The following is an 18,198-nucleotide window of genomic DNA, read 5'->3' on the forward strand; positions in this document are numbered from 1 at the left end:
CACTAATTTCCTCATTCATTCATACACTCACTAATTTACTCACTCACAAATTCACTCACTATTTCACTTGCTCACACTCACTAATTCACTTGGTCACACACTCACTAACTCACTCACTAGCACTCACTAATTCATTCACAAATGTATTCATTAATTCACAGACTCGCTCGCTCACTCATTCACTCGCCTGAGCCCTGGTTAGGGTTAGGGTAACCCCCCCCCCTAAAAACGAGAGTATCATACACACCCACCCACGCACACACATACACACCCTCAGGTAGTGTAGCACCTCCGGTTACGTCTGATCCACCCGTTCCATCTGTGATGCCACTTAGTAAGACAAACACGCCCAACCAGGCGTACTGATTGGATTGCCATTTAACATTAAGAATATGTCCACTCTATCCCTTCGTTTTCCGCTGACAAAGGAGAACGACGCCCCCCCACCCCCTTCCAGAGTCTCTCCCCCAACCCCCTCTCCAGGCTTGCCTGCTCCAGCCCCATCCCTCACAGTATCCACCACCCCACTCATGGGGGTATATATATTAAGGTGAGGCCCACTGATCTGCCTCAACATACCCTGCTCTCCAGCATCTCTACCAGACCTACCTGATCCTCCACCATCTCCTCCTCACCTTGTCCTCCACAGGTAACACCCCAGCCCTAGAGCCTCACCAGACTTCAACACCGCCAGGGACAGAGACCTGAAGGTTTACAGCTCAGACTTGATGTCATGTTAGTAGTAGACCCCGGTCTGTTCCTTTGAATACTTGAAAGTATGTTGTTGTAGAGCTTTACGGAGGTTATCAGGTTTGGAAGGAGAACTGTGTTGATGGGGCAGACAGACAGGACACCTCTGTGCGTAAGTTACTCATAGGCAGTCAAAGAAAAGGTGCAGTTCTGGGTTTGGTCTTGGGTGTATGAGTGACCACAACCGCAGGTGGTAAAGATGGTGTACACTGTAGCTCACTGTAATTCTCATGCTGTCACTGGTAACATGCAATGTGTGTGTGTTTGTGTGTGCGAGTGTATTTTGTGTGTCCATGTGATGTACTGCAATGTGTTTGTCTATATGTTTTGTGTATGTATCTGCATGTCTACCTAATAATCTAATGTATGTGTGTGTGTGTGTCAGCTCTCCGCCACCATGGCCCTCTGGTTCCAAGCTGTGTCTGTGCTGGTGCTGCTGGCTGTGTGCCCCCCCAGCTCTCAGGCTGCAACGTCCCCTCAACACCTGTGTGGATCCCACCTGGTGGATGCCCTTTACCTGGTCTGTGGAGAGAAGGGATTCTTCTACAACCCCAAGAGAGATGTGGACCCCCTCCTAGGTGTGCACTCTAGCTTCTCCTCTAGCTACTGTACCGCTCCATTCTTCATTCTGCTCCTCCGCTCCTCTCGTCTAACCCCACCACTCTCCCCTCCGCTCTCCTCTCGTCTAACCCCACCACTCTCCCCTCCGCTCTCCTCTCATCTAACCCCACCACTCTCCCCTCCGCTCTCCTCTCCCTTCTACTTTCCTCTCCCTCCCCCCTTCTCTCCTCCCACCCCCCATTTCACCTTTCATCTCATCTCCTCTCCTCCCGCTCCCCCCTCCTCTCTTCTCCCTCTTCCATTTCACCTCACCACCCTCCTCTCCATCCCCCTCCACCTCTCCTCTCCCTATCTCTCCTCCCCTCTGCTTTCTTCTCCTTCCCCCCTCCATCTCTCCTCTCCCCTCTCTCTTCTCCCCCCTCCTCTTCTCTACCTCCCCCCTCCACCTCTCCCTCCCTCCTTCTCTCCCCCATCTCCTCTCCCTCTATCCCGTCTACCCTCCCCCCTCCAGGGTTCCTATCCCCCAAGGCAGCAGAGGGAGAGAACGAAGTGGCAGAGTTTGCCTTCAAGGACCAGATGGAGATGATGGTGAAGAGAGGTATCGTGGAGCAGTGCTGCCACAAACCCTGCAACATCTTCGATCTGCAGAATTACTGCAACTGAGGCCTGGCTGTGTGACACTGAGCCTAACCCTGCTGTCTCCAGACCCTGGCCTTCCTCTCCCCAGATCTCCCAGTCTCCAGACATGTGACGGAAACTCTGCTCTCAGTGCACATGGGAACCGAACATGCTGAGACTAATTATATTTTTCTTAGAAAATAAAGTTCTATGAAATGAATGAGGTGTCTGCCTTTGTATTTTGCTGAGATTAGTGTGGTCTGTTATTTGTACGTAGCCTATAGATACATATTTATTATAATTTAAACATTGGCAAACGATTAAGGTGAGCTTGATTTGATATACCCAGTGCTATGAAACCTGTAATTTCTATAACTAAAACGTCTAGCATGGAAAGTAGATGGACGGATTCGTTTCACACGTAACTGACAGGGTTGTTATTGTCACCATTGAGAAAAGGGAAGTCTGAGAGTAAATTAGAGGAACCAATGATATCAGACCTCGCAAGTGAGTTGGCGTCACCGCTTTTTAGAAAATAACGAAAAACCTGTCCGACAGAAATCGACATCCCTTTTTTATTCTGCTACTAGTCCGGGTGGAGTGACGAGTGTCCACAAGGTGTCCCGCTTTATTTTTCTAGAGTCAGCTAGTCCTGAAATAGGCCCACATTCAACGTCACAATAAGCGACGACACGCAAACATTAGGTCGACTGAGGTTATATAGGAAAATAAGTAGATATTATTCGGGAAGCCAATTGGAAACGATTGCTCCTGTCGTCAGTCTGCGCCGTTTGGGGCGGGACTGACACACCTGTGTAGCCGGGGGCAGGTGCATTGTGTTTACGGGCACGCCTCGCTCCCTAAACTCTATCAAAACCACAGGGGTTCCGCTAAACGTATCATCAATTCTGAGACAACGCCGCTCGGCAGTAGGTGTAGTCTGCAAAGAGAGAAACCGTTTTACTCCAATAACTTGATATATAGGGTCATTGTAAACTAGTGTCAAGTTGATTTGTCGTAAACGGTTGGATAAGAATTCAACACAATGCAATATGTTAATTTAACAGAAGATGCATGCAGAAACGGTAAGTTAATGACACCACTGCAAGTGTAATTTACATATACTCTATTATTAGTATTATTCGTACAAGATTATATTAGATACCAATTTAGTGTCATGGTTTATAACAGCATTTGTTGCCTTCAAATACTATGCTTATTGGCGACCAGGATTGTGCGTGGATGGGGAAGTGATTTGTATTAAACGTCTCGTCCTTTTCACGTAAAGAAAACTAACAAAGTCCTCTGAATATCTATGAATAAGAAACTGAAACAGTATGTTTCCAGAGTATGGGTAGAGTGTTTTTCACTTGAGCAGAATATACAACTTAAGCAAACAGTCTCGGATTTCAAAATTACTGACCGGGGTGTTTGAGGACGCCCATGTTGACAATGTTAACATCATGGGATTTTTGTTCTGTTAAGAACTGAATGCAAGGCTACTTCCCTGAGACAAGTCGTCGATAGCTTATCTAGTATGACGTGAATGAGATCGTACAAAATCAATTGAATCCTGATTTATACATTCATATTTATAATATTGATTAAATATGAATATTTTATACTCAAATCGTATTGTCCATGTTAAACTCCATTACATGTGATTTTAGATCATTTGAAAACCATAACTACAACACTACCACGTAGCCTACTGTACATTATTAAAACAATCTAAATAACATCAACACAAAATGAATCATTTGAATGTCCGTGGCTTCATCCAGATTCCACAAGGTCACCTCACCTCGGTCTGACCTGAACATTCCACCTGCATGTTCATGGATGTTATGACGTCACCGTGTGACCTGGTGCACCGATAGCGCCCCGGAATCAGTTCCATCTACCTGTGGAATGTTGATGACGTCTGAAACATGATTCAGCCATCAGAGAATGTCTATGCTTTATTATCCCCCCCAAGGTTCCTCAGTGCGTGTGTGGTGTGGCTCTCAGGCTGTGGTGTGTGTGCTGAGTGGAGGAGCCACCGATGGAAATGGCACCTCCCCCCTCCCCAACACCACGGAGACAATCGCAGTGCTGGTCACCACCGGCAACAACAAATGGAGCAACTATAACTTCTGGGTGGGGCTGAGCCTGGCCGTGATGTCAGCGTTTCTGATTGGTGGAAGCGTGTTACTGAAGAAGAAAGCCCTCCTCCGATTGGCTGATACTGGACACACGAGAGCAGGTTGGTAAACCAGGGGTCTGTTCCATTAAGGGCTAAGAAAAGTGTGGTTTAAATGCCAAAACCGATATTAAACTTGACACATCGGTCAGGGCTAAAACGGTCCCATAAAGGTCAATTCAATTTCAAGACAGGTTCAAGTAATGTGTACACTATTGTTAAGTAGCCAGAGAAGTTGGAACATGGATGAAATTGGTGCACCACTGTGAAAAGCAATGGTAAAGAGAGTGCAGTGATGTTCACGGCTAGGTGACCCGTTCCTGGAAGTATGGTCTCTAAAGTGCCCTGTGACCTTGTCATAGCTTCCTCATCCACCAACTCAGAGATTACATGCCATGATTGACATAGAACAACACATTGGTTGAGATCCTGTCTTTAGACTTGACTTTGATTTTTTTTTTTTACATACACCCACCAAATGCATCAAAGTTAACTTTTTGGCCATTCTTTAAATCAAAGCTATTGTCACATGGTGTTGAGTCGATTGTAGGCAGGAGACAGATATAATGCAAGAGGTTTTCTTTTAATGGATGTCCATCAGCAAAACAAGATAATAAACAATTTAGGTGTCTTTAAAAAAACTACAAAATGGAAACAAAGTTCGTTATCTGCCGCTTGTCCGGGGGTCGGGTCGCGGGGGCAGCAACCTAAGCAGGGAGGCCCAGACTTCCCTCTCGCCGGCCACTTCCACCAGCTCTTCCTCGGGAACCCCGAGGCATTCCCAGGCCAGCCGAGAGACAGTCCCTCCAGCGTGTCCTGGGTCTTCCCCGGGGCCTCTTCCCAGTGGGACGTGCCCAGAACACCTCACCAGGGAGGCGTCCAGGAGGCATCCTGATCAGATGTCCGAGCCACCTCAACTGGCTCCAGCATATACTTTGGAAACAAAAGTATTACTCATAATATTAGCGGAGCTCAAAAGGCAATCATAATGCCCGACATGCTAGAACATAGTGATGACAAGACAACGGGACAATCCCTGACAAAAGACTAACACAAAACTCACCTTGTATACAGAAACCAGAAACATAATTCGTAACAGCTGAGGACATGAAACAGGTGTGCGTAATTACACATCCCTCGCTCCTGAGCTTGGAGGTGTTCGAGGAATCCTAATACTGGGGAGAGAGAGAGTGCAGTGGTCTGGATCCTCCACTAGGCGTAACAGCTATTAACCAAAACATTCAGCAATAGATTTGTAAACATGGTTTCTTATCGGGAAAATCAGGGATAGGTTGAGAATGTAGGTACTTCATTTATGGTAAAGATAAGTTTTTCCATTGTACTGTTTAGAGGCGATACTTATATGTATATACTTGGGGGGGACAATTCCATAACATTTTCTTAAGAGCAATCTTTGACGGGGACACACCAAAAGTAGTGCTGTAACACATTAGACATGACTTATGTTGTCATGTGTATCGGGGGGGAATGAATCGTAATTTGCTGAGGATTGTGTTCCTCCCCCAGGATTTCCACCAATGATTGTTAACCATTAGCTGTATTTATGTAACATGAGCCTAAAGGTTTGATGTCACATTGTATCATTAAACACAAATGTAGGTCTGTCTAATCATTTATCAGTGTATTATTTATAGTATTTATTATTTATTCAAATAGATTTAAGAAACTTAAATAGGAGCCAGGTTGTTTCTTATGTTGTTCAAATATTAGTAACAACGAAGTTGTGTTAGTACAGAGAAACTGTAGAGTGATATTTCAGAAGACCTTGTTGGCCTTGTGGCTGTGAGCAGGTCAGCCAGCCTGCTAATAGCATGTGTGTGAATGTGTGGAAGCATGCTTGTGTGTGGATGCAAATGTGTGTGCGTGCCAGTCTCACTCACCTGTAGCAAGACCTGTTGTAACGCGCCGCCACACGTGGGCACTACAATGTGGTTGAGGTGGTGAGGCTTTGTAGGAGACCAAGCAGACAAACAAGGTGATACCGTTCAGAACTAGGTTTATTACAAACCAAAACACGGTAAATGGGAAAAGTGGCGGAGCAGAACCAAAGCAAATAAAAGATTCAAAAGACCCCTAAGCTTTCTAACCTGCAGTACCTGCTAGGCTCACTACCTAAATAAGTACAGGGGGTGGTCCGCCCAGGTCTTACCTAGTGTTTTTAGACAGAGGTTAGCTACGGCCAGGGAAAAGCTACGGTGCTTTTCCCTGGCCAAACTGTCAAACGAACAATGTAACGAAACAGACCGAAGACACACTACACAGACTGACATACCCACATGGACCAAAAAGAACAACACGGATCAAAACAAAAAGGGTATGAGCCTACCAGAAAATGTATGTGTCAAAACGTCTGTCTCTGCTAGAGCGGTGTGCTGAAGTGTGTATATCAAAATACGTGTAACGTCTCCTCTCAACACCCCCTTTGCCAAAGAAAACAGTCCTATATAACCATAGCAGAAACGGATGCGATTGGCTGATTGGTGACGGCTGATTAGTGGATTCAGGTGGGAGCTGATGATTACGTGATGGCGATGACTCGCTGCTGGACATAGGCTACTCCCCACATCGCCTAGGGAAACACAGACAGAACACACACAAACAGGGTGGGACACGTGTAATCAACCTTTGTTTACCTTGCTTCCCTATTTTCTCTCTCTCTCTCTCTCTCTCTCTCTCTCTCTCTCTCTCTCTCTCTCTCTCTCTCTCTCTCTCTCTCTCTCTCTCTCTCTCTCTCTCTCTCTCTCTCTCTCTCTCTCTCTCTCTCTCTCTCTCTCTCTCTCTCTCTCTCTCTCTCTCTCTACAGGTGATGGTGGCCATGGCTATCTGAAGGACTGGCTGTGGTGGGGGGGTCTTCTCACTAGTATGGACTCAAACAAAATGACCTTCATTAACTCTTAGAAACAGAAGAGATGCACATAGAGATGATTACATTATTTACTTTTTTGCTGTCCTGGTCACTGATCTGTTTTTCCCTCTGTGTGTATCATAGTGGGCGCCGGCGAGGGGGCCAACTTTGCAGCGTATATGTTTGCTCCTGCTACCGTGGTTACACCACTTGGCGCTGGAAGTGTCCTTATCAGGTACCCATAGTTCTGTCTCTCCTACCCTCTCCTCTCATCTCCTCTAGTCTCCTCTCTTCCTTTCTCTCCCCCTTTCCTCCTATATTCCTCTCCATTTGCCTCCTCTCGTCTCTTTCTTTTTCCTTTTATCCTCTCCATTCTTCTCCTACTCTCATCTCCTCTCCACTCCATTCCTCTCCTTTCTTTTTCCTTTCCATTGAATTCCTCTCCCCTCCTCTCCTCTCCCCTCATCTACTCTTCTCTCCATTCTTCTTCCCTCCATTCCTCTCCTCTCCCCCTCTCCTCTCCCCCTCCCCTCTCTATTCCTCTCCCCTCCTCTCCATTCTTCTCCTGTCCTGTCTTGTCCTCTCCTCACACTATCCTGCAGGTAATCAGTGTGTGCTGTTCTGGGTATTCCTCAGTGCAGTTCTGTCCTGCTACCTGCTGGGGGAGACCCTGAACCTGTTGGGGAAGCTGGGCTGCGTGCTCAGCCTGCTGGGCAGCACCCTCATGGTCATCCACGCCCCTGAAGAGGAGGAGATCTCCACTCTGGAGCAGATGACCCAAAAGCTACTGGACCCAGGTGAGCTGGTGAGCAGGGAGGATGTAGACAGGTACATAGTTAGTCTGGGTAACAAATAGGATGGCAGACAGGTAGGATGGCAGACAGGTAGGATGGCAGACAGGTAGACACGTAGGATGGTAGATGGGTAGGATGGTAGACAGGTTGGATGGAAGGCAGGTAGGCAGGTAGACAAGTAGGCTAACAGAAGGTATGCATGTCCTGTTTTTTGTCTTTAATTATTGTTTATATGCTAACTTTTGTCTGAATGATCTGATTGGCTCGCTGTGTGTATGTTTGAGTGATCTGATTTGTGCTTTCCAGGGTTCCTGGTGTACGCCAGTGTGCTGCTGGTACTATGCCTGGTGCTCATCTTCTACCTGTCTCCTCGCTATGGCAACAGCAACATCCTTATCTATATCAGCATCTGCTCTCTACTGGGGGCCTTCACTGTCTCCTCTGTGAAAGGACTGGGCTTCGCTATACGCACAGGTAGGGAGGGAGGGAGGAGATATGGCGAGAGGGGACGAGGAAGAAGGAAAGGAACTTGGAAGCCTTCTGTGTGTTCTGTAGGATTTGAAAGCCTGTGGTTACTGGGATTGGAATAGACAGAGAGAGGAGAGGAGGGATTAATTGGGTGTGCTCAAGCCTTCGGCGAGAGCACAACCTTTGTTCTGTCACATTTATATTATTATTATTCTTGCCCCCCTAAAACTCAGTCAATATTTGGCCTACATAGACAACCTAGGTGTCAAAAGTTTCGTCTTGGTAGCGATTGAGTTGCTTCTATTGGGATTTACGTTCCGTTGCATGGTTTAGGCTCAAGTTACGTTTTTGTGGCGAAAAGTGAAGCTAACGGTGGCTAATTTGCTAGCCACAGTCACTGACGCTACTTAAGTCACTAACGTCACGAAAACTCGCGTGACTACCTCTAGCAGAACATTAGTTTAGCAGCTCGTTAACTTCTGGGAGATAGCTAAGCTAACTGCTTTACTGCAAGGCAGCTGCAGAAACGCCACAAGCAAAGAGGCCAGGGTGATAACTATTTACTAATTTTACTTTGTGATATGACACACAATTGTGACGTGTAATGTACAATATAAGCTGATTTTATTAAGGACGTACTGTACATCTACTTTCGGAAACAGTAGTCTACTATTTCACTGAAGTATTAGCATCATGACATTAGCCTCTGTTGCCCGGGCAACACATACTACAGTGGTCTATGATGCATCTGTTTTCAATCGTTAAAATAAACATTCCTCACAAATACATTTTCGTTGTAGGATTTATTATGACATTACATTACAAGTAAATGATTTGTGGGTGAAATTATCATTACCTGTGGTTTCAAACCAGTGTTGCTCACTGAAACGCTGTAGCCTACGCGAGACACAGCTGTTTAGGAAGTCAAACGGCGACAGTTCGTCACTCTCCTTACTTAAATCAAAAATCTATCTAACTACTAACCTTAACTTCATTGCCACAGCCTAAACTTTGTCAATCTGTTCATGAAAATAATTAATTTCAGCCTAAACCGTACAACGGAACGTTAAATCGAATTCAACCAACGCAATCGCTAGCAAGACGAACACAGCAGTAGTCTAGTACTGTACTGTAGTAGTAGAATTTACCGGGGCAGCTTCTCCACACAGGTCTATATCGCATTTTGCGTTGTTACTGACTGATCGCTACCAGTGAGCTTTTTATGAATGAGCGATTTTCCACTAAATAAATGTCAAGCTTATTTACGTTTTGGGAGGCATATTTTCAGTTAGCAGATGGTACTGTTTGAATCACGATTCCATCTTCTACTGCCGGTAACGTCATAGAATAATCTTCAAAGGGGGTTCTTTATTAATGAATGAATGCAATATGAGTAGGCTAAATGCCTGAAAATATCATGAGAAGGGAAAAACTTAAAATGACGTTTAAGTCATAGAGATTAGGTCAATTTTTACACCGGTCTGCCCAATTTATTCGTTTTGTTTCAACGATGAGGCTGCCTCTTGCAGGGGAAATGAGAAGACATCTTAAAACTTAAAAGGACGTTTAAGTCATAGAGATTAGGTCAATTTTTACACCGGTCTGCCAAATTTATTCGTTTTGATTCAGCTATGAGGCTGCCTCTTGCAGGGGAAATGAGAAGACATCATATTTAATTCTACACTTCACTCGTATTTTCAGTTGTAAACGAGCAGCACAAAAAAATGCTTTTAAATCTATGTAATCTTTATAAATAGTAAGTACGCATTTTTATATAAAATATACAGAAATATCAGTTGTAAAAATGTCATTCAAAAACGGACCCCTGTGCAACCAACGCAAGCAAGCACACCCTACAATTTCCCCAGAAATTGTACCCTCTCTAGTTAATGTATGATGTCATACATTTCATACCTTTTTGTTTAACATACTGTCTCTCTCTGTCGGTCCTTTCACCCCCTCCCTCATTCCTCCTCTTCCCTTCTCCCTCCTCCATCCTCTCTTCCCCATCCCATCCCTCCCCTTCCTCCCTCCCCCCCTCCTCCATTCTCCCCATCCCCCTGCCCCTCTTTCTTTCTCCCCTCCCCCTCCTCCCTCAGTCTTCTTTGACGTCTCCGTAGCAGCCAACCCTCTGACCTGGATCCTGCTGCTGATGCTAGTCTCCTCCATCGTCATCCAGGTCAACTACCTCAACAAGTCCCTGGACTCCTTCAACACCCTGCTGGTCTACCCCATCTACTACGTGTGCTTCACCTCCGTGGTGCTACTCACCTCTGTCATCCTCTTCCAAGAGTGGAGCTCCATGTCCGGGGTGGACGTGGTGGGGACACTGGGCGGGTTCCTGGTCATCGTCCTGGGGGTGGCCATGCTGCACCTGTTCAAGGACCTGGTGGTGACCCTAGAGGGGGTGGCCTGGAGGCTATGTCAGCCGCTGGACAGGGAGGAAGGGGGGGAGGGGATGGGGGAGGTGGGGGATGGGAGGGGGGAGGTGAGGGGGAAGAGGGGGGAGGATAAACATACGCTGATAGATAACATGGTGGTGGAGAGTTTGCCCCCCATGAGGGAGGATGGGCCTAGGGTCTTCATCATCAGCTAGTTGTCTTCATCCTCTTCATCTTCCTCATCTTCCCTACCTTCATATTGATAGTCCTTGTCATCATCCACTGCCGTAGCGTCTTCATCAGCAGCTGATCATATTCACCATTATCATCATCAGCAGCAGCTGAGATGACGACGGCGATCCCATTCATGCCACCTTGCTTTTCTCGCCATCATCATCTTCTGATGGTTTCCTCCTTCATCAGGATGTCTTCATCCCTCAGTAGTGTACAGTAGCTGGTGTACAGTAGCTGTACAGGACTCAGGGTGTTGAGGATCGGCTGGTCTCAAAAGAGAGCAGCAGTGCAGAGCGTCACTCCCAGCAGAGCAAGCTGGGAGTGACGCTCTTGTCTTCAGATGCATCAACCATGGACCTGACCACTGAGACAACATCTCAGGTCTCAAACACTACAGTTCTAGAACCAGAACGTCCTCTTACTGGAGTTAAAGGATAAACACATTCTGTTCTAGAACTGCTTAGGACTGTCCTGGGCTGCGTTTCCCGATAACGATGGATCGTAGCAACGATCGAGCAAAATAACGAAACCATTGATATTTCTTGCGTGCGTTTCCCAAACATGATCCTAAGGAGTAGGCTTATCTATGCGCTTTCAAGAGCTACACATTTTCAAGAGACACTTTAGCTACGGTGTCTTTGGGAACGGCCCGTAAAACTAAGATTCTTCATACGATGGATTCTACGATCAACTTTGGCTTACGACGCTTTCGGGAAACGCAGCCCTGGCTGGTGTGTGAGAACCATGCATGGATGCAGAACGTTTTCAGGACCAAGAGGCTCAGGGTCGGACTTGGGTAAATTTCAATAATCCAGCCAGCCAGAGTAATTCAGGATCCCTTGAACCCCACTGGGCTTTTCAGGGTGTTATGTGTTGGTTTGAAGTGACCCTAGTTCCTGGCAGTGTTGTTTGATAGTAACTGACCCGAGTGTCATCAGGATCCTTCACAGGAAGGCTGACTGCAGAAGTCCCTGACATGCTGATGACGGAGATCTATGAAGCTGCAGGATGACGAGGCTGCAGACCTCTGTCTATGAGGTGTGGTGGTTCACCAGTGGTTCCTCCGTTTTGCCTGTGGGGGTCCCCTTCTGGAGAACCATTGAAGAGCCTTTCTTGTTTCCCTGTAGAACCGCTCATGGTTTATAATAGTTGCAACACTTCTAGAAAGCAATACCACAACCGTGAATATGTTGTCAACATTGCGTCCCAGATGTTGTGTTGACCTGTTGAGGTCATTGGTTATAGTCACGTGACAGTCACTTTGAGTCGTAGAGAAGATACTTCATATACTTCGTATGATTGGAGGATGGGTGAACATCTGTAGATCCCACCATTACTAGGCCCTACATAGACCTCGTAGATGTAAAGCTGTGTGCTGAAGGCCCTGTCTATAATGTCACAGATGGTACTGTACCTGGTCTATGATGTCACATTTGTTACTGCAGGCCCTTGTCTATGATATAAAATAGCTATGGAAGACTGGCCTCGCCTGCATTGGTTTTTGAAAGAGCTGGTATTATTCACAATTAACAACAAGAAGAGCTAGATGTATTTATTTGATATGTCCGTGATGAGAACAAGCATGTCATATTCCTCTGTTGGTCATTAAAACATTCTGGCTTGATCTGAAGTGCATTGTGGTTGTTTACGGGCTGTGTGAGCAGAATTTCAGCTTGAGGAGGCTTGCACAAGTCAACTATCACTAGTTATCTATCCACTATCAATACCAATCAAGTTTAATAAACATGCATTGCATTCACCCATGATACAAACAAGGAGATTAATGTGTGTGTCCGTGCAAGAATATTTGACTGTAACCATCCTAGTCAGTAGATCTTCCAACAACCAAACCGGTTCTGGCGGTTCTCCTCAGGGAACGTTCAGCGTGGAACCCTCCTCCAGACAGATCCTGTTCCTAACAACATGCAGGTGTCGGGTATCCTTGGCTGGGCTCCAAGACTGCTCCATACATACTTCCTCTGACAACTGTAGTGGGCTGGAGGTAAATGATTCACAACTTGAGATGTCCCAGAGGGGTGGACTTCTTCAGAAGTGTGTAGAAAGCCCCACCCCTCTGGGGACCCTGTTGGAGAAAACGTGTGTACCTAAGAACGTCAGAAAAAAGGAGTGGGGGTGGAGGGTGGAGCAGACATGACCTTAGAGGAGAAGTTGCTAAGAGTCCGTGCACAGGATGTTAGTCTAAACACGGAGGAGGCTCTTCATGTTAGCATGGCCTCACCTTAACACACACCTGGATACACACCTTTACACACACCTGGATACACGACTTTACACACACTTGGATACACACCTTTACCAAACCTGGATACACACCTTAACACACACCTAATCAAACACCTGGAAATATATCTTGAAATACACATTAACACAAACTTGGATACACACCTGGATACACACATTAACACACACCTGGATACACAGCGTAACACACATCTTGACACTCACCTTAACACACACCTGAATACACACGGGGTGGAACTGCTCTTAATTAATTTTAAAAGCATTTGGAGGAAAATTCACACCACCTCAACAGGCACAGAGAGTTATCCCCTGAAAGCTGTATAGCTACACCACACTGCTGCTTTGTCCTCAGACTTGTTGGGACCTGTGTTGCTGTGTCACCTGGACCCAGCCCAGCTTTCTCTGCTTGAGATATTCCAGTACTGTGCAGTATACATTTGAGTTCCATGTCTGTTTCTATGCTTCATTGGCCAAGCACTTTATGATATCCTTTCAGGATTAATAAATAAACTTTCATCGAATTGAAATATTGACCTGTGAGGACAACATGGTAAACACACTGGAAATAAGGCTTTAGAATTCTTCCATGTGACTGCCTTATAGTTTTTGATTCTCTGCCTTATATGTTTCTCGTGAAAGAATATGTCCATCAATTAACCGCTTGATTGCTCAATAACAACTCAACTATCTTTTCAGGAAGCTTTAAGCTTCCTTTTTACACGTGATGTTGGCCTCTGTCTGTCTGCAGTACCCGCCACGACCACCAGGTGGAAGCAGAGCCCAAATCACTGAGTTCATGATGGACTGAGAGTGAAAGATGGACATCAGGAGGAGTAACAAGTATAAAGTCCACGTGTTTTCACCTACAAATTTATAGTATCCTGATGGACTGTTGTATTGATATGATTACAGGATTTGTGCTAAACGCATGACAGTCTCTGTACACATACACAGGTTGCTTTACACAGCCACTCTCCACACTGACCATATTAGGGTGTTCCTCTTCCTGGCGTTAGTTCATTATGCAGCTCACTAATCCCTCCCCCACAGTCGTGATCAGCCACTTCCACCCGGCTCCTGATTGGTCATCCACCTCTCTAATCCCTAATCCTGTCAATGGGATTGGCTACGCTGCCACTCAACGCCAGACACAATCTTACACACCGATGTAATATGTTTAGCCACCATCGCACACATGCACACACATACACACTCATACACACACATACATACAGTACATACAAACACACACACATACATGCAAACAGAAAAAAACATGCCAGTGAAAAAACTGGGATTTATGCAAAGTCACACATATACACACATTGACAAACACACACACACACACCTCCCACAGCCTTCTCTAAATCATGACAGAAACATGTTATTAAACCTGGCAGAAATCAGAGGATGAAAAGCTGAGAGATGCCCTCCTCCCTCCTTTCATCCCTCCATCCATCCCTCCTTCCTTTCATCCATCTCTCCCTCCTTCCCTTCATCCATCCCTCCTCCTTCATAAGTCTCCTGTTATTTTGTTCCTGCTTGGATGTGTTGTTGTCCTAATTACTGTGATCGCTCATCGTCCAGGACTTCTCTCTCTCTCTCTGTCTCCCCCTCCTCCCTCTCCTCTATCTCCATCCTCTTTCTGTCTCTCAACCATTTCTCTTTAAACCTCTCCCCCCTCCCTCCCCTCCTCCCTCGCATATCATCTCCCTCTTCTTTCTGTCTCTCAACTCTCTCTCCCCCTCCTACCCTCCCTCCCACAGCTGAGAGCTAGTGAGGATGATGTTCTGAAGCTCATCTTCACCTGAGCTCTCACAGCTCCACCACTCTGCTACGGTGGCTGTGAGGGGCCAAACCAGAACCCCACGGTGGTAAAACATGAATACCAAGTGTCTTCACTGATCCCTGAGGAAACAGGAAACAATGAAGCATGGATTTATTATAGTGTCATGTGACCTGGCACCATCTCTGCTCACCCCGCTGCTGGTTAGGATGGCAACCCTTTCTGGGGTGTCCAAGAAGGATTGCGATAGGAAGCGTTCAGTCAGCGTTACGTTTCTTCAGTTATACTTTTTTTTTTCTCACACTGGCTTCTCTGGAGGAAGTCCAAACCAAACTTGATTGTGACATCATAAAGAGGAAGATTATTTTCAGTCAGTTCCTGGAGAGGTGTAAAATTAGACCAATCCTATCTAGACTGTGGTGAGGGGAGTAAACTCAGAACATACATACAGTCATGGCCAAAAGGTATTAGCAGTGACACATTTTGTGTTTTGCAAAGTTTGCTGGTTCAGTATTTGTGGATAATTTTTTCACATTTCAATGGAATACTGGAAAACAATAATACACATTACATAGGTTTTAAAAGCTTTTATAAAAAAATAAAAATCAACATTAACTACTTACTAACCGAGAGTGAAGTCATGCCGGGAAATATCAAACTGAGGCTTCAACGTATCGGTACGGTAAGTTCTCAAGTCTTCTCACGGTGTGTTTCAGGTGTTGCCTATAGCAACCAATCTGAAATCTGAGCAACCAAACCTAGCAATCTGCCTAGCACTTGTTGTTTTTCTCTCTATGTTCACACGTTTCTGCTCTTTTAGAAAGTTAATAATTTCCTCGTCGCTGTTGATGTCTTCATTGTCATCTGGATAGTAAAGCTCCTCGATATCGCTCATTTTGAAGATGACATCAGAGGGCAATAAGTATCAGTATCAGACTAGATAGTGAGAACAAGGATCGAAAGGAGAATGAGAGAATGAAAGAACTATGCTTTTTGCTGTCCTTCTACATAAGCATATCAGCATCGTACCCCTCACACAGCCTTTTATCTGAGTTTAGACACATCTATTAGACCTGGGTATTCAGTACGCACGCACGCACGCGCACACCACCATACAAACCATACATACACATTGACCACACACAGACACACACATCATACACACATACACACTTCATATACATAAAGCTTACAATACACACACACCACACAGACACAGACATACCATACATACACACCACACACACACATTTACATTTAGTCATTTAGCAGACGCTCTTATCCAGAGCGACTTACAGTAAGTACAGGGACATTCCCCCCGAGGCAAGTAGGGTGAAGTGCCTTGCCCAAGGACACAACATCATTTGACACAGCCGGCAATCGAACTGGCAACCTTCATATTACAAGCCCGCTTCCCTAACTGCTCAGCCACCTGACTCCCCACACATCATACATACACCATACACACATGCTCACAGGCTCATGTACACACACACAAATGTTCCTGAACACACATCACACAAGCAATTCACACACATACTAACATAGAAGTATAAATGCACAAACCCATACACCCGCTCATATGCACATACCAACACACATACACCAACAAAGGTGTATCCGAGAGTGTGTGTGTGCATGCGTGTGTGTGTGCATTCATGTGTTTGAGTCTGTGTAAGTTAGTGTTCAGTGTGTGTGTGTGTGTGTGTGTGTGTGTGTGTGTGTGTGTGTGTGTGTGTGTGTGTGTAAGAGTGTGTGAGTTTGTATGTGTGCATATGTTTGTGTGGCGTGAGGATGTATAAGTGTGTGAGAGAAAATGTATTTGCAAGTGTGTGTGTGTATATGTGTGTGAATGTGAATGGGTGGAGTGTATGTGTGAGTTTGTGTACATGCTTGTGTGTGTAAGTGTGAGGTCTGCATGAGTGTGCATGAGTGTGCATGAGTGTGTGAGTGTTTCTGTGAGAATGAGTGTGCGCGAGTGTATGAGTGTATTATGTGTGTGAATCTGCATATGTGTGTTGTATGTGCATGTGTGTGCGTGTGTGTGGGTAGGAGTGGAGTATGTAAGCCTCTGACTGTCTTTAATAAACTGACAATCAGAATCAGAATCAGAATGGGTTTTAATCGCCATGAAAGTTTGCACAGACAAGGAATTTACTTTGGCAGGAAGGTGGATACATTAAACATATAGGAATCTTAAAACTTAAATATGTGGTCTAACTATACAAAAGGAACAAAGTCTTGCTAATACTAAGGGGATTTAGAAAAAAATAAAAAATATATATATATATATAGCACAAAAAATACAAATAGTACAAAAGATACAAATAGTGCAAATTGCAAATTGAAGAGGCCAACAGCGGATGGAAAGAAACTATTCTTATGGCGTGAGGTTTTGGTCCTGATGGACCGCAGCCTTCTGTCGGAGGGGAGTAGCTGGAACAGGGAGTGGCCAGGGTGGGAGGGGTCGGCCACAATCTTCCTCGCTCGCCTCAGGGTCCTCGAGGTGTGCATGTCCTCGAGGGTAGGCAGATTGCAGCCGATCACCTTCTCAGCAGTGCGGATGATACGCTGCAGTCTGCTCTTGTCCTTGGCAGTGGCGGCAGCGTACCAGATGGTGATGGAGGAGGTGAGGATATACTCAATGATGGCTGTGTAGAAGTGCACCATCATTGTCTTTGGCAGGTTGAATTTCTTCAGCTGCCGTAGGAAGTACATCCTCTGTTGTGCTTTTTTGGTGAGGGAGCTGATGTTCAGTTCCCACTTGAGGTCCTGGGAGAGGATGGTGCCCAGGAAGCGGAAGGACTCCACAGTGTGGACTGGGGAGTTGCACAGGTTGATGGGGGTGAGTGGGGCTGTATTCTTCCTGAAGTCCACAACCATCTCCACTGTCTTAAGAGCATTGAGCTCTAAGTTGTTCTGGCTGCACCAGGTCACCAGCTTGTCAGCTTCCCACCTATAGTCAGAATCATCCCCACCAGAGATGAGCCCAATGAGGGTGGTGTCGTCTGCAAACTTCAGAAGTTTGACAGATGGATGACTGGAGGTGCAGCTGTTGGTGTACAAGGAGAAGGTACTCTTGGTGTGGTGGGAGGGGGCGTGTCTGGAGGGACGTGTCTGGAGGGAGACCTGGGTTCGATACCCACAATGGCTTCCCCCAGGAAACCATGACAACAGAGGAGGACATTTCTGGCTCTGTACTCAATCCTCTGTCCCAGCGGTTAGCAATATGTAATCTCTCCCCTCGCACTCCTCTCCTCCCTTCCCCCTCTCCTCACCTCCCTCCCTCCCCCCCT

At 45.9% G+C, this 18,198-nt stretch overlaps 2 protein-coding genes and 1 long non-coding RNA gene across 4 annotated transcripts; all 3 read left to right on the forward strand.

Moving 5' to 3' along the window:
* The first annotated feature begins 590 nt into the window (after nucleotides 1-590).
* LOC136933617 (insulin-like) lies at nucleotides 591-2,149 on the forward strand. Its single transcript, XM_067229085.1, has 3 exons — nucleotides 591-649; nucleotides 1,136-1,328; nucleotides 1,823-2,149. The coding sequence occupies exons 2-3, from the start codon at nucleotides 1,148-1,150 to the stop codon at nucleotides 1,972-1,974; spliced, it is 333 nt and encodes a 110-aa protein (XP_067085186.1). The 5' UTR covers nucleotides 591-649; nucleotides 1,136-1,147; the 3' UTR covers nucleotides 1,975-2,149.
* A 673-nt stretch (nucleotides 2,150-2,822) lies between these two features.
* nipal4 (NIPA like domain containing 4) lies at nucleotides 2,823-12,608 on the forward strand. 2 transcript variants are annotated; one of them, XM_067229349.1, is made up of 7 exons: nucleotides 2,823-3,014; nucleotides 3,908-4,174; nucleotides 6,936-6,992; nucleotides 7,122-7,212; nucleotides 7,614-7,774; nucleotides 8,078-8,245; nucleotides 10,339-12,608. In XM_067229349.1, the coding sequence occupies exons 1-7, from the start codon at nucleotides 2,975-2,977 to the stop codon at nucleotides 10,833-10,835; spliced, it is 1,281 nt and encodes a 426-aa protein (XP_067085450.1). In that variant the 5' UTR covers nucleotides 2,823-2,974; the 3' UTR covers nucleotides 10,836-12,608. The 2 variants fall into 2 exon arrangements, with proteins under 2 accessions (XP_067085450.1, XP_067085451.1); XM_067229350.1 differs by lacking the exon at nucleotides 6,936-6,992.
* Nucleotides 4,345-6,811, forward strand: LOC136933821 (uncharacterized). Its single transcript, XR_010874841.1, has 3 exons — nucleotides 4,345-4,922; nucleotides 6,306-6,511; nucleotides 6,716-6,811. It is a non-coding gene; the product is annotated as an uncharacterized lncRNA (long non-coding RNA).
* Nucleotides 12,609-18,198: the final 5,590 nt, after the last annotated feature.

Source organism: Osmerus mordax, chromosome 25 (assembly GCF_038355195.1).
Source record: "Osmerus mordax isolate fOsmMor3 chromosome 25, fOsmMor3.pri, whole genome shotgun sequence".
NCBI classification, from domain to species: domain Eukaryota; kingdom Metazoa; phylum Chordata; class Actinopteri; order Osmeriformes; family Osmeridae; genus Osmerus; species Osmerus mordax.